General features: G+C 43.4%; 1 protein-coding gene across 1 annotated transcript in view; it reads left to right on the forward strand.

Annotated features, from left to right (window-relative positions):
- The window catches only part of CIB2 (calcium and integrin binding family member 2), a 112,706-nt gene extending 98,180 nt beyond the window's left edge, over positions 1-14,526 (forward strand). The window contains exon 6 of the mRNA XM_024200589.1: positions 14,054-14,526. Coding sequence (XP_024056357.1) covers positions 14,054-14,075 — 22 coding nt within the window. The 3' untranslated portion in view covers positions 14,076-14,526. The remainder of the gene's footprint in view (positions 1-14,053) is intronic.
- Positions 14,527-16,533: the final 2,007 nt, after the last annotated feature.

Raw genomic sequence — 16,533 nt, forward strand, 5'->3', positions numbered from 1 at the left:
AAAAAAAAAAAAAAAAAAAAAAAAGAAAAGCCGGAGCACAGGAAAAATTGGTGGAGGCTGAGCACCCACCGGCAGCTCCACGTCCCGCCCCCGCCACACACCAGCTCACCTCCGCTCCGCCTCCACCTCCCCTGAGCTGGCTGCCGCATTCTGCTTCTCCCCCCTCCTCCAGCGCTTGCGCCGCCATACAGCTGATTAGCACAAGCCTGGGAGGGAGGGGTGAGGAGGAGGAATGTGGTGTGCTTGGGGAAGAGACGGGGCCAGGGCGGGGATTTGGGGAGGGATCCAATGGGGCAGTGAGGGGGCGGGGCTGAGGGCAGGGCAAGGGCGGGAATTTGGGGAGGGATCCAATGGGGGAGGGAAGGGGCGGAGTTGGGGCGGGGCGGGGCGCGAGCCCCCTCTGCCTGTGCGCCGGAGTGCAAAATATCGGGACAATTCGCGTCCAGACCGAACATCGGTCTGGACGCGGGACAAACAAGTAAATATCGGGACTGTCCTGATAAAATCGGGACGTCTGGTCACCCTAGTCTCAGGGCCAAGAGGAGGCTGCATGCTGTGTTTTCTCAGTGGTTTCTTTTAGAGCCACCATGTAATGGCTACAGGAAATGAAACAGACAGTTCCCAGGAGCCTCTTCTAAGCAAGCCAGGCTGCATTCTGAACTTGAGGAGTCGCCTTTATCTGCTGCTTTATTGTTTGATCATTAAGAGACATTCAGCAGCTTCACAAGTCTTTGGTTACACTATCAGCAGAGATGGTTGAAAGGTTCAGGATTCAGGCATGAGGATGAATCCGGCATAGGGTAGGGGTTCATGAGATTTCTGCTGTCTGATCTGCATCCGAACTGGAAAATAGTTTCCTTCTGTTTTAAATGGAACCTGGAACACACATTGATGGGCATATTCAAAGGTGGAAGCTGAGCATTCACACTCCAGGAAATTCATCTGGCTATGTTTTTGAGACTGTGGGAACATGAGTATGATGCATCATTAGTATTGTTTCTGACAGCTGTGCCTACCTTACTGCCTGTTTGCATTATTTTTTGTAGCTGGATTTGGTATGTTTAATTATCCACTGAAATAAGGGAATTATATTATTACTAACCACAGCAAAGCATACTGCCGGCACATGTTAGACAACTGATCCTACCCTCTCCTGTTAATGCATCTCTGTCCCAAACTGCACACATCCTCCCCAGTCTCACCTTGGAGCTCCTATTGAAATGCGATGACCAATCATGCTGAATCTCACAAAACTTTCTTAGTGGCAATAAGATGTAGATGTGCATTGAATAGGGACTAGTGCTCAGAGTTTGTATACTAATGATAGACAGGGTGGATAGTAAGTTGACTGGCAACTTCCATTTCATTGACTAAAGATCAAGTTCTATTCTAGGTTTTCAGTGGTAATGAAGCTTTTTATTTAACAGATGACACCTGCTGCACCTTCTGTGTACAATATAGTAGCATTCCATTGGACTGGTTCTTTGACACTGTATAAGGTCTTATGAAACATTGGATGGCCAGCTGCTCCCCCTTCTCTGCTCTCACCAAGCCATGATGCAATACTTAGCTCTGACACTTCTTGTACTGTATATACTGTGGCATGAGTGTATCATCACTACACAGAATGTCTCAAAAAATCCTTGACTGCTTTTGGGCCTAGGACTGCTATTCTACATACTCAGTCATATGCATCTCAGATTAGTATGGCCCTTGTCATTTTTTCAATGCACATTTTGTGGAAGGTATCATTTGCCCCTTAAAGAGAGAGAAATTGGCATTGTTGTGGCTTGCCTTTTCTAAGTTACCATTTGGATGCCTCTGTATATCCCCTTGTAACCTTCATTATTTCTTGTATTGTCTTGACTGGTTCTCAGGGTCTGTACCTGATCTGTTTATACAACAGAAGGCATTTATTAGAGGTCTTCATTACCTTACTCCTCCTGTGTGCTCTGTATCCTGGTCATACTTGAGTCTTATACTGAACTCTGTGTTCTCAGTTGTTTACCCTTGGTTTTGAAAATCCGTGCAAGTGTATTTTTAATATGAGGCACTCAGATTCAACCCCCAGTGGGGTAGGGATCTACTTCACAAACTACCATCACAATAGGGAGACCAAGAACTGAATGGGTCACTGAGACTAAACAGCTCTCTCTGATGGTCCCTTCAGAACCCGGGCTGGAGCCTGCTATTCGATAGCAGTGCAGCAGAAGCTTGCAATTCTTACATCTGCGGTCTGATTGCAAAGCTTCCAGTGTTTTTGCTCTGCCTTTGCTTGCAATCTCCAAGGACTCAATCATGAACTCCGCATGGTAAGGAGAAACCATAGGGTTGCCGGTACCTCTCCCACACACATGGGCAGACAGTGGGCAGGCAGGGGTGGAGAAAGGGCAGAGCCAAGACTCCATCCTTTCAACTCACTGACTAGCATAACTGAATGGGTACAGAGGGGGAAACTAGGACCCTGCCCTGTTTATGGGGCAGTGTAACAAGCTAGCCTTCTCCCCAGCTCACATAGGATCCACTACCCCACACAGTCTTTTCCCAGGCAATTTTATTTTCCTAATATAGGCTAAATGAACAAAATCAGTTTCTCAGCTGACTCTGGGCTACTGTTCCCAGGGGATTCTCCCTCTTTTCTCAGTCTTCTCTGCTTCAGGGCTTCCTGTAGGAATCTTCCATGCTCTGCTTACTGAGCACTGCTATCCAGGGCTTTCTTCTTGGGGGCTCTTTTTCCCCACCACCTTGCCTCCCCAGAGGGCCTGGCAACCTCTGCTGGGGAATTCCTGCCGCACCTGCTTCTTGCAGATCCTTGGCTCTAACTCTCTTGTCTCCCTGGATGGGCCACCCCTACTTTGCCACACCGTTCAGCTTCTTTGGCTTCAAAGAAGGCTTCTTTTGAGTGCCTCGCACACTAAGCCAGTCTGGGACCACCTTACCCAGCTATGGGGTCCCATGGAAAAGGCCTTCAAAAATGTCTCCAGGACCACTCAGTCCATAATTTTCTCTATGGAACTAGTCTCTGGGCATAACCACTGGGCAGCCAGGTCCACTACCCCTGTTCATGCCCTCCACGGGAATGACTCAGCCCAAAAATAGTGCTGGTATGCCTCCAGGGTCAGTCCCAATCTGTTTAAGATAGCAGCCTTCATCACGGGATAGGAGCGCCTGCTTATTGCTCAACACTTGGTAGGCTGCCAGCCCCTCACCTGTCAAACCGTGCTATGTGGGATGCCCCAGTGAATTCTTCCCAATCCGCTGCACTGGGCACTAACTGGAAGGTACATAGGGTGGCTTTTGCATCTTCCCCCGACCCCAGCTTTGCCAGTCCAGGGATCCGCCAGCTCAAGCTACCCTAGGGTGACCAGGTGTCCGGTTTTTGACTAGAACACCCAGTCGAAAAGGGACCTGGCGGCTCCAGTCAGCACTGCCAATCAGGCCGTTAAAAGTCCGGTCGGCAGTGCTGCGGAGCTAAGGCTAGTCCCTACCTGTCCTGGCTCCGCGCTGCGCCACTGACCGAGAGCCGCCAGAAGTAAGCCCGTGCCCCAACCCCCTGTCCCAGGCCTGAGCGCCCCCCAAACCCAGAGCCCCCTCCTGGACCCCAAACCCCTCATCCCCAGCCCCACCCCAGAGCTTGTACCCCCAGATGGAGCCCTCTCCCCACCTGCTCCCCAACCCCCTTCCCCAGCCTGGAGCCCCCTCCCACACCCTGAACCCCTCATTTCTGGCCCCACCCCAGAGCCCACACCCCCAGTTAGAGCCCTCACCCTCACCCCCTCCCACACTCCAAGCCCCACCCCAGCCCAGTGAAAGTGAGTGAGGGTGTGGGAGAGCGAGCCACCGAGGGAGGGGAAATGTAGTGAGCGGCAGGCAGGGCCTTGGGGAAGGGGGCATGGCCTCGGGGAAGGGTCAGGGCTAAGGTGTTCGGTTTTGTGCAATTAGACAGTTGGCAACCCTAAGCTATCCTCTCTAATACCAACCAAATTCCCCAGAGTCTCTTGGGCCAGCCACTTTGTAACCATTCTTCTTGCTAGAAATAAGCCTCTTGCCACCACTGTTGAATGGCAAATGTGCCTCCTGCTGTTTCTGGAGGCTCTCCATTAACTGAAGGAGCCTGGGCTGGGGCTGTTTCTGTTTCTGCTGCCACTGTGCCCTTACCAACAGTTTTATCGCCTCCTCCACCTTGCCTGGTCACCCAAACTGGGTGGGGTATCAGTCAGTGTGCAGAGGCTTCAATCTCCCCTCAGTTCCAGAGGCCAATTGTCTGCCCACAGTTTCCATCACATTTAACAAGCTGGTCTTCTCCCCAGCTCACAGAGACCCCACTGCCACACCTGGAGTCTTGCCTCCCGTCCAGGGGATTCTGCCAGCCTGCCTGTTGCTCCTGATTCTTGCAGCTCCCTGACTCTCACTCACCGGGCCTCACTAGGCCCAGATGCACTCTTTTAGACCTAACTGGGGTCAGCTGAACAGTCATAGGTGCATTGGCCCTGCTCCTTCTTAAAGGGGCCAGTCATCCTGTGACAGGCAGCTCAACTATGTGCGGCCCATTACTCGGACTGGATTATCAAGTTACAGTCCAAACCCTAAATCCATGTAAAAATTACTCTGACTAATCACTTAGGTAACAATACACCTACGACAGCGAGGCATTTCTCTGTGTGGGCTAACACACAGGAAAGACAGCAATTTGCCCTAAGAAGCATTGCCTTTGATTTTCCCCAACATTAAATATTTGCGTATTCATTGATCTCAATTATTTCTGGTGTAACAATCTTGATTGGCCATTCCAAACATTTACTGCTCACTGAATGGAACAATATTTCCTGTGTCTGGACTGAATTTATCTCAAACTCCATTTATGGCCTCTGGTTCTCTTGTCTATCCAGTGCCACAGGCAGTAATGGTCCTGTAAGTGGCAACTATCTTCATAATATTGGAGTGTGGTAGTAAAACATTTTTTCTCTTTATAAAAATGCTCCTGTGAAGGTCTCCAGATCTATGGAGGAAATACCTACCCAACCATGTACAGATACAGCCACATTTTCAAAGATACCACTGATTTTGTGTGCCTCCATTTTCTGATACCCAATTTGAGACACACATTAGCCCTTGTTTTTAGAAATGCCTGAGCACCCATTGACTTCCGCCGTAGTTTTGGGTGGTCAGCATCTCTGAAAATTAGGCCCAAAGGATCTCAATAACTGAGGCACCCAAAATCCATGGCCACTTCTGAAAATTGTGGTCCTTCTTGAACCTGATGTTCAGAGATCCTAAGTGCCTGCAGTTTTCAGTGACTTCCACTGAGTCTGTGGGCATTCAGCATCTCTGAATATCTAGCCCAAGGTATTTCAAGTTTGGCACTTAATGTCTGATCCCTTTTGAATATGCTGGTTATACTGGTTTCGTCTACTGATCTAGTATCAGTGACAAAGGATCCCTCCTCCTATCTCTCACCCCCCCTCCCCCTCCAAGAAAGCAAATCCTTCAGGTGATTAGAGTCAAGACTCCTGGGTTCTGTTCCTGACACTTCCATGGTTCACTGTGTGGCCTGTGGTAATTCTCATAATTTCTGTCTCACTTTCTTGTTCTGCAAAATTGGGACCCCACTTGTGAAACACTTTGAGAACCTCCTGTGAAAGGTGCTAAGTACAAAGCATCATTATCATTAAAATGAAGCCAATTGCATAATTAAACAAGTGATGGTTATATCATCCCCATGCTGCCTCTTGGGAAAACGGTGAAGGCCAGTTTTATATTCAGATACAGGAGGGTGTTTTTAAATATTTGATCTTGCATGTACAATCAGCCATGGATTTTTTTTTTTAAGCCATGCCACACAGCTATGCACTTGTACATGTAGTACAGTCATTATCTTTGGCACAAGGACCCAGCATTTGTTCTGATACCGGCTGAAAGTCACTATGCTATGAGTGAACTTTTTCTCTCTCATTTCTCCCTTTGCAAACCTTTATTTAATGACACTGTGTGGGTTTAATCTCCTAGAGACAGTCTGCCAAGCTTTGTATTGCTGTCAAGGAAATGAAGATGCAGTAAAGAGTATTGCCTGATTTGCACTCCTGTGTTGAGGAAATGATTTTTTTTTTAATACTTTGAGAAAACTCAACTATAATCACTGACCAGGGCAGAGGAAATATGCATTCTTGGCTACTATCCCAGAAGCTGAATAAGTTGTAAATGATAGTGACAGTTGCTAGTTCAGAAAATTTGATCCCACTGGGTTTATTTCACTCAAAAATGTTATCATTAAGAGCCTGCTTGTAGCTTAATGGAAGCATTAGCACTCTGAACTGGCACTGGATAAGTGTTCTGTTCTACAAGACTGGTTACATTTTCCACAGGAAATTGTTTTATAAATCATCATGGAAGCTTAAACTTATTTTAAGGCCTGAGGATGATACACAGCGTAGCAATTTGAAACAGGTCTTGAGAAAAACATGATATTAGCAACACGCCAGAGCTGCCAAAACCAGACAGGGAAGCAATAGAGAGGATAAAAAGTATATATCCTGATGGGAGATGTACCATCTCTGAACCTTCATCATCTGCCTTCATCCATTGGAAGCAGAACAATCTGCACCTTGGGCCCAATCCTGTGTGAGGTTGAGGGCTCACCAGAGGCACTTAGCATCTCACAGGATCTGTCCTACAATGCAGATTTTTCAGATCTTAAGATGTAAGACTAAAGCTGGTCAGGGACCTGGGGGAGCAGGAGGGCTATTGCAGAAAAGTTTGAAAAAATGGGGGCGGAAACATTATTGTCGTTTAAAAAAACCCTAAAACTCTAAAATTAAAAACTTTTTTTTTTTTTTTGACAAAAGTTGAGATTTCTCCCTGGAAACCAGATGCTTTCTGTGCAAAATTTAGTTTACTCAAAAACCCCGTTTTCCATCAAAAACAGTTGTGATGGAAAATTTTTGACCAGCCCTAACAAAAATGCTTTCACAAGCAATAGATGGGTTTTCTTTGTTCATGGAAGCTGCAGGTTCTGGGCACTTGGATTTTAGAGTGCTAAGGGGGATTGGGGTTAGGGGAGTTACTAGACACGCTAGCCCTAGAGTTTTAACTGAAACTGGTTTAACACCCCTTTTTTTCAAAACCCAATAATTTGGAAGCTCTTTGACAAATGCAATCTGTATTTTACAGTCTCCAGTCTAACGGTCCAGATTGTGGTGCACCATATCTGCCTGTGCCATAGATTTAGATTTTTAAGACCAGAAGAGACCATTTTGATCATCTAGTCAGAGCTGCTGCATAACACCCATAGGGCTTCCTTGAATTAATTCCTGCTTCAAATCCAATAGCTGTGATTGAGCTAGAGCATATCTTTTAGGAAAACATCCAAACTTGATTTTAAAAATTCTGGAATTCACCATAGCCCTTGATAAATTGTCCCAGTGGTTCATTACCCTAACTGTTAAAAATCTGCTCTTTACTTCTAGTCTGAATTTGTTTAGCTTCAGTGGCACCAAGTCAAATGCCTTACCAGAAGCATCTAGACAGACATGGTGGATGCGGTATCATTTATTGGACCAACTTCTGTCAACATTGTTACCTTTATCAACCAAGGTTGTAATCTTATCAAATATGATATCAAGCTAGTTTGACATGATCTATTTTCCATAAACCCATGTTGATTGGCATTCATTATATTACCCTCCTTTCATTCTTTATTAATTGAGTCCCATATCAGCCATTCAATTCTTTTACTTTGATCGATGTAGTCCAATAGATCTATAGTAATTCAAGTCACCTTGGTTACCCTTTTAAGCTATTTGTCACAACATTAACTTTCTTCCAATCCTCTGGAACTTCCCCAGTTTTAAGAGTTATTAAAAATCAATATTAGTGGTCCAGGTTGCTCCTGAGCCAGCTCTTTTAAAAACTCTTGGATGCAAGTTAACTGGACCTGCTGATTTGAAAATGTCTAACTTTAGTAGTTACTGTCTAGCATTTTCTTAGCTACTGTTGGAGTGGAAAATATTTCATCTTCAATTGATATGAATATATCATCTGGCTTTTTCCCAAATATTCTAGTCAGAATAGAAATATTTATTGAACATTTCTGCCTCTTCTGCATTACAATTGTCAGTTCTACTAGTTCCAGCTAGTAATGGACCAATACCATTGTTAGGGTTCCTTTTTTTCCTGATACACTGAAAATTTCCTTCTGACTGTCCTTAACTCTGTTGGCAATGGATTCTCCCTGTGTCCTTTTGCATCTCTTATTGGTTTTCTACAGTTTCTAGCTTATAATTCATATTCATTGCTATCAATTTCCTCTTTTTTCATTTGTTATATTGTTTTTAATTTTTATTTTTGCTTTCACTGCCTCTAAGCCAGCCTCTTTTTTTAATTATTATGGCCTTCTTTCCCAATTCTGGAATTGTGGCTTTTTGAGTATCTAGTAAAATGTTCTTAAACAGCTCTCAATTATCATTCATATTTTTCTGTTTAAATTCTTTCTCCCGTTTGATTTGGCTCATAATTATTTTCAGCTTTGTGAAATTTGCCCTTTTAAAGCGACCAGGGGTACGCGTAAATTAAAATGTCATACAGACAATGACTTGTTTATACTATGTACTGAAATGTAAGTACAATATTGATATATCAATTGATTTATTTTATAATAATATGGTAAAAATGAGAAAGTAAGCAATTTTTCAGTAATAGTGTGTGGTGACACTTTTGTATTTTTATGTCTGATTTTGTAAGCAAGTAGCTTTTACGTGAGGTGAAAGTGAGACAAATCAGACTCCTGAAAGGGATACAGTAGTCTGGAAAGATTGAGAGACACTGTTTTAAAGCACCAAGTATATATATTACTGGTTGGGGATTTATTCTGTTTGCACATAACAATGCAATCAAGTCATGATCACTTTCACCTAAGCAAGCACTAACTATTAATTCTGTGATCACTTCCTCTTTATCTGTCAAGAGGTCTAATATTGAATTCTCCCATGTTGGATGAAACACTTTTGGGATTAAAAAATTGTCATCTATAATATTCCAGGTGGTGGGTGGGGAAATTGTACTGGCAGCATGAGACCTCTAGTTAGTACATATCATTCAGGTTTAAGTCCTCCATGATAATGCAACTTTTTTTCCCTACACATTTTAGATAGGTGCTTAAAGAGCCAGTCATCCTGTTTCCTAGTGTGATTTGGTGCTCAGTAGCAGACACCAACTAGTATCCAATCTTGTTCTTTATATGAAGCACAAGATCATTTGCTTGTGAGTTGTCAGTGATTTGGAAACAGGTAATGCCATTTTTTATGAGTACCACTTCCTGTCTCCTTTATTCCACTCAATGCTTCCTAAATCGGTCATAACCATTGATTGTAACATTCTAATCATATGACTCTTCCCACCCAGTTTCAGTAATACCAACTAGATCAAATTAAAGCTCATAAATGAGCAATTCCAATTCCTCTTGTTTATTACCCAGGCTTCTGGCTTTGGGATATAGGCAATTTAAAGAATTTCTTCTCTTCAGTGGTTGAATAAGTTTGTTCTTGACATCAGGATTTTCTACTACATGAGGTTTCATTTGTTCCTACTTTTCATCCTCCTGTTTTGTTGTTAATTTAATGCCCTCGCAGATATTCTACCCAGACTGTCCTCTAGAAGGTTGGTTCTTCTTCTTCTGAATGGAGGCCATCCAAACTATACAGCCCCTTCTGGTCCATCTTCTATGGGTAATGTTCCACCAAATCAAAACTTTCGCCCTTATATCACTTACCTAGCCAGCACTTTGTTTTCAGAATCTTCACAACCAGTGTTCCATTGCTTGCCATCACAGTACTGAATGTAGAACTGTACCGAGAAAGAAAGCCTTTCACATTCCCTCTCTAAATTCCCCTGTTTGCTGCTCCTATTCACCTGCTAAATTCGCTGGCAACTGACTTCTGTACTAAGCTTTGCTACTTAACTCCACACCCTCACTACCAGCAGGGATTAACCACTCAATACACTTCAAACATAGGGCTGATGACAGACCCAGAGGTCCCAATCATGCAATCCTCACAGAAACACAAACAGACCTGTCTCACCTGGCCTTTCAGGGACCCTGAAATGTTCTGAAGCTGCAGAGGACCTACTGGGCCAAATTAAGCACTGGTATTAGCAGGCCTTCCCCCCGTGAGGTCAGTGCAGTTCCATCTATCTTATTCCAGGACTGAATTTGGCTCACTGAACAGATATTTCTGGGAATATGGACATTCCCTCTCCCCCACCCCACCCCCCAAAAAACCCACAGGACTTGACAGGACAGGACAGGACTTGTCCTACAGATAACTAGCAAGTACAAATGCAGAGTCCAGCCCTGGATCTTAACCATCCCAGGGAATGGAAGTCCAGATGTCATTTCAGAACTTGAGCATGATGCTAAGGCTCCATCAACCTCAGGTCTCAGTAACTTGCTTATATTCTGCCAATGTCATATGAACTCCAGAATGAGTTTGCATTCTTCTTGTCTTTCTGTTTGAGAGAGATTCAGGTGGCAACATTCAAATCCAGTACTAGGGTCTTGATTCAGTCCAGCACAAAGATTGAAGCCATTTGCAAATTTCTGGTCTGAATCAGAGTTTGAATATAAGATACCCCTGAATTCCATAGGTCTTGGTTTGTAACTCCACCCTCCACCCCCTACAGCACCATAATTATGAATGAATTAGTTACTCTACTGTATATACTGTATTCTGGAATAAATCTTCTCTTTTTCACTGGTATAAATCCAGATCAACACTACTGAAATCAGCAGAGTTTTTCCAGATTTGCATGAGTGTATCTGAGAGCAGAATTTGGGTTTATACACACAGAAGAGTGTTAGACATCTCAGTGTTCCTTGCTGAGAGACTAATGAAATCTTCCAGCGTCATGGAAGCATTCTAACCTGGCTGACCTTGTCATCCATTCATGTGCGTAGCTCTGTAGTGTAGTTTACAGCCAGAACCAGAACCAAAAGTCTCTTTAATTAAAATCTCTAAAGAACAGCTTGGTAGACTGAGCCTTGGGTTAGTGGTTTTGAAGAACTTCTGGAGGTCAACTGCAATACAATGGAAAGGGGCTCTAGAAATCATAGTTGTGACAATATGGGACTAAATCGCTACTGCTATGTTACTCCATAACTGAAGCTGCTTTGATTGTATCTTGAAGAACATATTTCCATCCTGTGTTTACTTAGCTTTATTGCAAGGAGAAAGGAAAATATGACACTACTACTGGGAAATGCATCTAATTTTTTCTTATGGTACATTGAGGTTTTTAGTTTGAACTTGTGCTGTGTGATGCTTTCTATCCATTCCCCCTCTCTATAAATGTGTCCCTGTAAAGCCAGGCTTCCAGAGTTGTTCATCCATGATAACATGGTGAAAATCTTTTTAAAGGGCAGTACTTTCCCTCCTCAGAATAGCATTACTATGCCCCAAGTAGTGACATTTAACACACAGTTTGAGTAGTTGGGTTTCTCTCTGGAGGCCAAGAGAAAGAATCTCTTCCCAGGCCATTTCATGGCCATTACTAAACAGTGTAGCCTAGTGTATAAAAGCACTGGACTGAAAGTCAGGAGACCTGGGTGTCACTGGCCTGCTGGGTCTTAAGCATGCCACGTCACTTCTCTGTGCCTCAGTTTCCCTCTCTGTAAAATGTGAATAATGATACTGACCTCCTTTGTAAAGTGCTTTGAGATCTGCTGATAAAAAGTGCTATATAAGAACTAGATATTATTACTACTTTCCTGAGGCTACAGAAGCTTCCTAGTGTAGTGGTGAATCCACCAGCTCTGTTCCTGCACCTCCCCTGGCCCATGCATGATTGGCAGGGAAGTAGGAGCAATGCAGTGTACAAGGAGATCCTGCAGAGCTTGAATCTATGCCTCCCAAAATCTTGTCCCTTCCTTCTCCCCCTCCCAACCCACACAGTCTGTGGCCCTCTGCACCTGTTGAAGAAGGGCAAGGGTTTGAACAAGACAGAGCACCTCTCGAACCTCTTTATTAGCTATGCCATCAGAAAGCTAGACACAGTGATGTACCAGGCTATACCTCTATGTGCCATATGTTTAATCCTCAATAGCTCTGATAGCTTCTTGCTTTGTGGAGTTTTGTAATGTTTAGTGGCAAATAAGTTAACATGCTGTCCTGTAGTCTAGCCACAGTAGACAATACCAGCCCCACCCAATGCTGAATATTAGTCACCTAAAGCAGGGGTCTCAAACTCAGTTTACCTTAGGGCCAGTGCCAGTCCTCAAATCCTCCTGGCGGGCCAACAATATGACTGAAGATGGTGTTCAGAAAAGAAAACATTTATATTGTATTTTTTATTTTGAATTTCTTAGAAATAATAAAACTGTCATACAACGTTATACAATTCTTCGCCTGCCAGAGAGTTTTTAGTGTTTGCCAGACACCTGGCAACGCTTCAGTTCTGTCAGTTTGGTGATGTTTGGCCTCAGTGACTGAGCAGTTGAAACCTTCAGGATTGCAGCAAGGTGTGCATCAGATAGTTGTGTTCGGCATTTTGACTTGTTTATATTCATTGTGGAAAAAAGTGGCGCTGCCTCCATGACTGACTCTGCCTGGCAACTAATGATGCTGCCTCCATGGCTGACTCTGCCCGTCCACTAGTGATGGTATCTCTGTCCCTCTCCCACAGCCAATAGGAGTTGTGGGGGGCAGCACCTGCAGCAGACATTGCGAGCAGCATGGCTGCATGCGTCTCTCCTCCGTGGGCCACAATGGGGAGGTTCTCGGGCCACAGATGGCCAGCGGGCTGGGACTTTGAGACCCCAACCTAAGGGATCTAACCAATAATGATCTCCTGAGATTGCCCCAAATAAAAACTTCTCCACATTCAGCAGAACTGCCAGAACATCCCCACCAGCCCCAAACATACACAACACTAAGCAAAGATAACAGTCTTTCCTGCCATATCTCCAGTGACTTAGTGAAATTGTACCTGGGATGAATCCGGCCCATTGTTTCTTGACTGAGCTGCAGAAAGAGGAAAGGCAATGTAACATCTGACACAGCTTTTCCTAGAAGTTCCTCCTTCCAGCAGGTAGAAAAATAGTGTCGTACTGCGGTGTTCTGGGTCTCCATGCTGGCAGTCATTAATGACCAAGGCCCCAGTTCAGCAAAGCACTTTAGCACCTGTTTGAGCAAAATAGGATTTCAACACATGCTTAAGTCCTTTTTTGAAGAAGTAAATTAGCCACTACAATTAAATGCATGCAATTTGCACATTGATACCTCTCATCTGATAAATAATGAGTTAGATCCAAACTGAAACAGCAGATCTCAAAACCTTCTGCCACTGAACTCTCAATAACCAAGGCTAAGCTTTCTACTTGGGCCCATCTCTGAGAGACCAAACTCCCTCTGTATCTAGACAGGTCCAAGTTTTGGAAGAGTTCATACCTGAATCTCAGCTTCCTTCCCCAGGGCCATCTCTAGATAAACTATTGTTTTTGTGCCATGAATTACCTTCCTGTCACACACTGATTGAAACTGGAAAGGGAACTCCCTGCTGCAGAAGGTTGGCAAATCAAATACTGTGTCTGGATTTTTAAAAGGGTGGAATAGTTTTGTGGCCAGCACTGCATCTCACTATCTTTCTATGAGAGTCATTTCTAAAAACAATTGAAGATATTAGAGCTTCCAGTAAAACACCCTATTTTAAGTATAGGGAATATTTCTCAACATGGCAGACACTTCTTAATCCCGTCATCCATTCATCATTTTGGTACCTGATCCCTTTAGTTGTTAGGCACTCTAAGAGAAGTATAATCCAACCTTATGCTTCATGGTATAAACTGATTACCACAGGGTCAGGAAGGGATTTCCCTTTCACATATAACACTGTGTGGTTGGCACAGTTCACCTTCTTCTGAAACATCCATATTTGGATAAAGGGCATGGTGGACCAGTGATCAGATCCATCCTTTCCCACTTTTCTCCATTAAAATGGGCTCTTCGAGAAAATCCCTTGTATAATGACAAGTGTTGATACCGCTTAATCTCTTTTTTCTTTGCAGTACCTTCCACATAAGAATCTGAAGATGCTGGTATGAGCCACTGTTATCAGAAATGACTTGACATCAGTCCTGCCTCTCTGAATCTCAGGCACTTTGGGGGCTTTTGTCCTCTTATTATGGCTTCTTAGAACTTGGCAACAAGGACTGGAATCATTCTGGCCCATGGGGGAAAGACTCATCACTGATCTACAAGACCTTTGGGATGTCTACATTTTTATCTTCAATGTTGTCCGACATGGCATTCTGGAAAAGGATGGTTGACTGGGTTTTTTTAAACAAGAGAATACTATTAAATGTATTTCCCTGTAGTTTTTATATTTATGAAAATTTAATATTGTTCTTCAAAGCAAAAAAGAAAGACAGATATAAGCTATGGTGATTTTCCCAGAGGTTATTAATTGAAAGAAAGCACTGGCCTTAAAATAACGAGATGCCTCCACCATTCTGTTACACAGCTGGGGATCATGCATGGAAATAATTTGATTAAAATTTGCAGTCAAGATCAAGTTCAGGGTGTTGAAGACAACCACATACTGGGTTTGCCATTTAAGTCTGAAAAATGTCAGGTTGCTGGGTCTGGTGCTTAACCCTCAACCAATATTTTATGGATTATCATATCCTTATGAAACTTGAAGTATTTTGTATGACATCTGCATAAGTGATTCACTTCTTCCCAAGACCAACTTTAAATTGTGTCTTTGTTCTTCAAGGAGGTCTTGCCTTTTCTCATGTCTTGGGCTGATAATGTTGGATAGAAGAATACTGTCATCTGTAGCCCCAAGAAGCACAGCACCAGTACCAAGGACACAAAAAAGACATTTTAAAAACCAGCTATGCAATTTTTCTCATAAAATGCATGAATGCAGCTCTGTATTTTCTCTCTCCTTCCCCTCCTGAAAATCAGCTTTGTCATTCCTTTTTTAAATTCCACTATTGGTTAGGTACTGGAGCATGACGACAATCATACTTGTATAACTGTTCTAACAGTCAATAGAAGGGCTCTGTCATTTACATGGCTTCTGTATCAAAGTCACCTACAATTAAAACATCTTACTGATTTATCATTCTTTGAGGATTTTTGTCCTGAGCTATAATATGAACATTAATTCCCTTTTCTGTCAGTATTTTCCTCCAATCAGTGTAATCTTAAATCTTTCAGGGAATATGTGACTGTCTGAAATTTCTGTTGCATATTGACCTAAAGAGCTCCTTAAAGAAGGAGAGAGGGGGAACCCAAGGGTAAAATGTTCAAAAATACTTAAGTGAGTTAGGCGCATGATTTCAGGTATAGTGGTGTCTATCTGGAGTAACTCCATTGGAATAAATTCACATATACACCAATATACCTGACGTCAACCTCTGCGCCTGGCTTGAGGAAAGCAGATGATCCTCTGCTGCAGTGCTTCCCATCCTGCTTTGCCTCTTCTTATTTCTTTTATTTTGACATTTGCTGCTGTATGTTCTTCTGCTGCTTGATAGTCGCAATTTCCTCTGTGTCAGCAGGTGTACGATGCTGCAGTCATCTGACTTCTCTGACACCGCTTGGAACTCCAGGACTATATCCTACACATGGCTCCGCTCATCTGGAACCAGGCTCATACTCCTACTTCCTGTTGGCTGGCTCATCATGTCATTATGCATGCTAGAAGCAATGATGACACACTACCACTGGATGGCATCATAACACCATCTCCTGTCCGTTCTCAGAACAGAATTCTTCTACCAGGTCATTATTTAAACATTCCTCTGACATGTATGATGTCACTGTGGCCTGTATGAGACTACATTAAAAGAGGAAAATTGTTGTTTCAGTAGAGATATAGTACCACAGAGAGTTATATAGGAATGCTGTATCTGATTAGACCTGTGATCCACCTAGTCTAGTATCTTGCCTCTTGATACTGGACAGTACCAGGTGCTTTGAAAGCAAGTGCAAGAAAACTCGTACTGGACAATTTTATAGAAAAATTTGTCCATAGAAGTATTTTTCTAACCCTCTGACATTTAGAGGTCAGGTTATGTCCCAATATATGAGGATTTATATCATACAATTATCCATATACAGCAACTCCTCGCTTAACGTTGTAGTTATGTCCTTGAAAAATATGACTTTAAGCGAAACAATATTAAGCGAATCCAATTTCCCCATAAGAATTAATGTAAATAGGGGAGGGTCAGGTTCCAGGGAATTTTTTTTCACCAGATACATTATATACATATACAGTATAATTTTTAAACAATTTAAAAAAAAACAGTGTAATACTGTACTCAGCAATGATGATTGTGAAGCTTGGTTGAGGTGGTGGAGTCAGAGGGTGAAAGAGGGTGGATCATCTGACTGCTCCTCGTGCTGTTCTTTCCAAAGTGCCAGGGGGTTTTCAATCTCCAGCTTTGCCCCAGGCCCCACCCCACTCCACCTCCAACCTGCTTCTTCCCGCCCCTGCTCCACCCCCTCCCACTAAGCGTGCCGGGTCCTCGCT

Source organism: Terrapene carolina, unplaced genomic scaffold (genome assembly GCF_002925995.2).
Source record: "Terrapene carolina triunguis isolate 2854851 unplaced genomic scaffold, T_m_triunguis-2.0 Scaffold67, whole genome shotgun sequence".
NCBI classification, from domain to species: domain Eukaryota; kingdom Metazoa; phylum Chordata; order Testudines; family Emydidae; genus Terrapene; species Terrapene triunguis.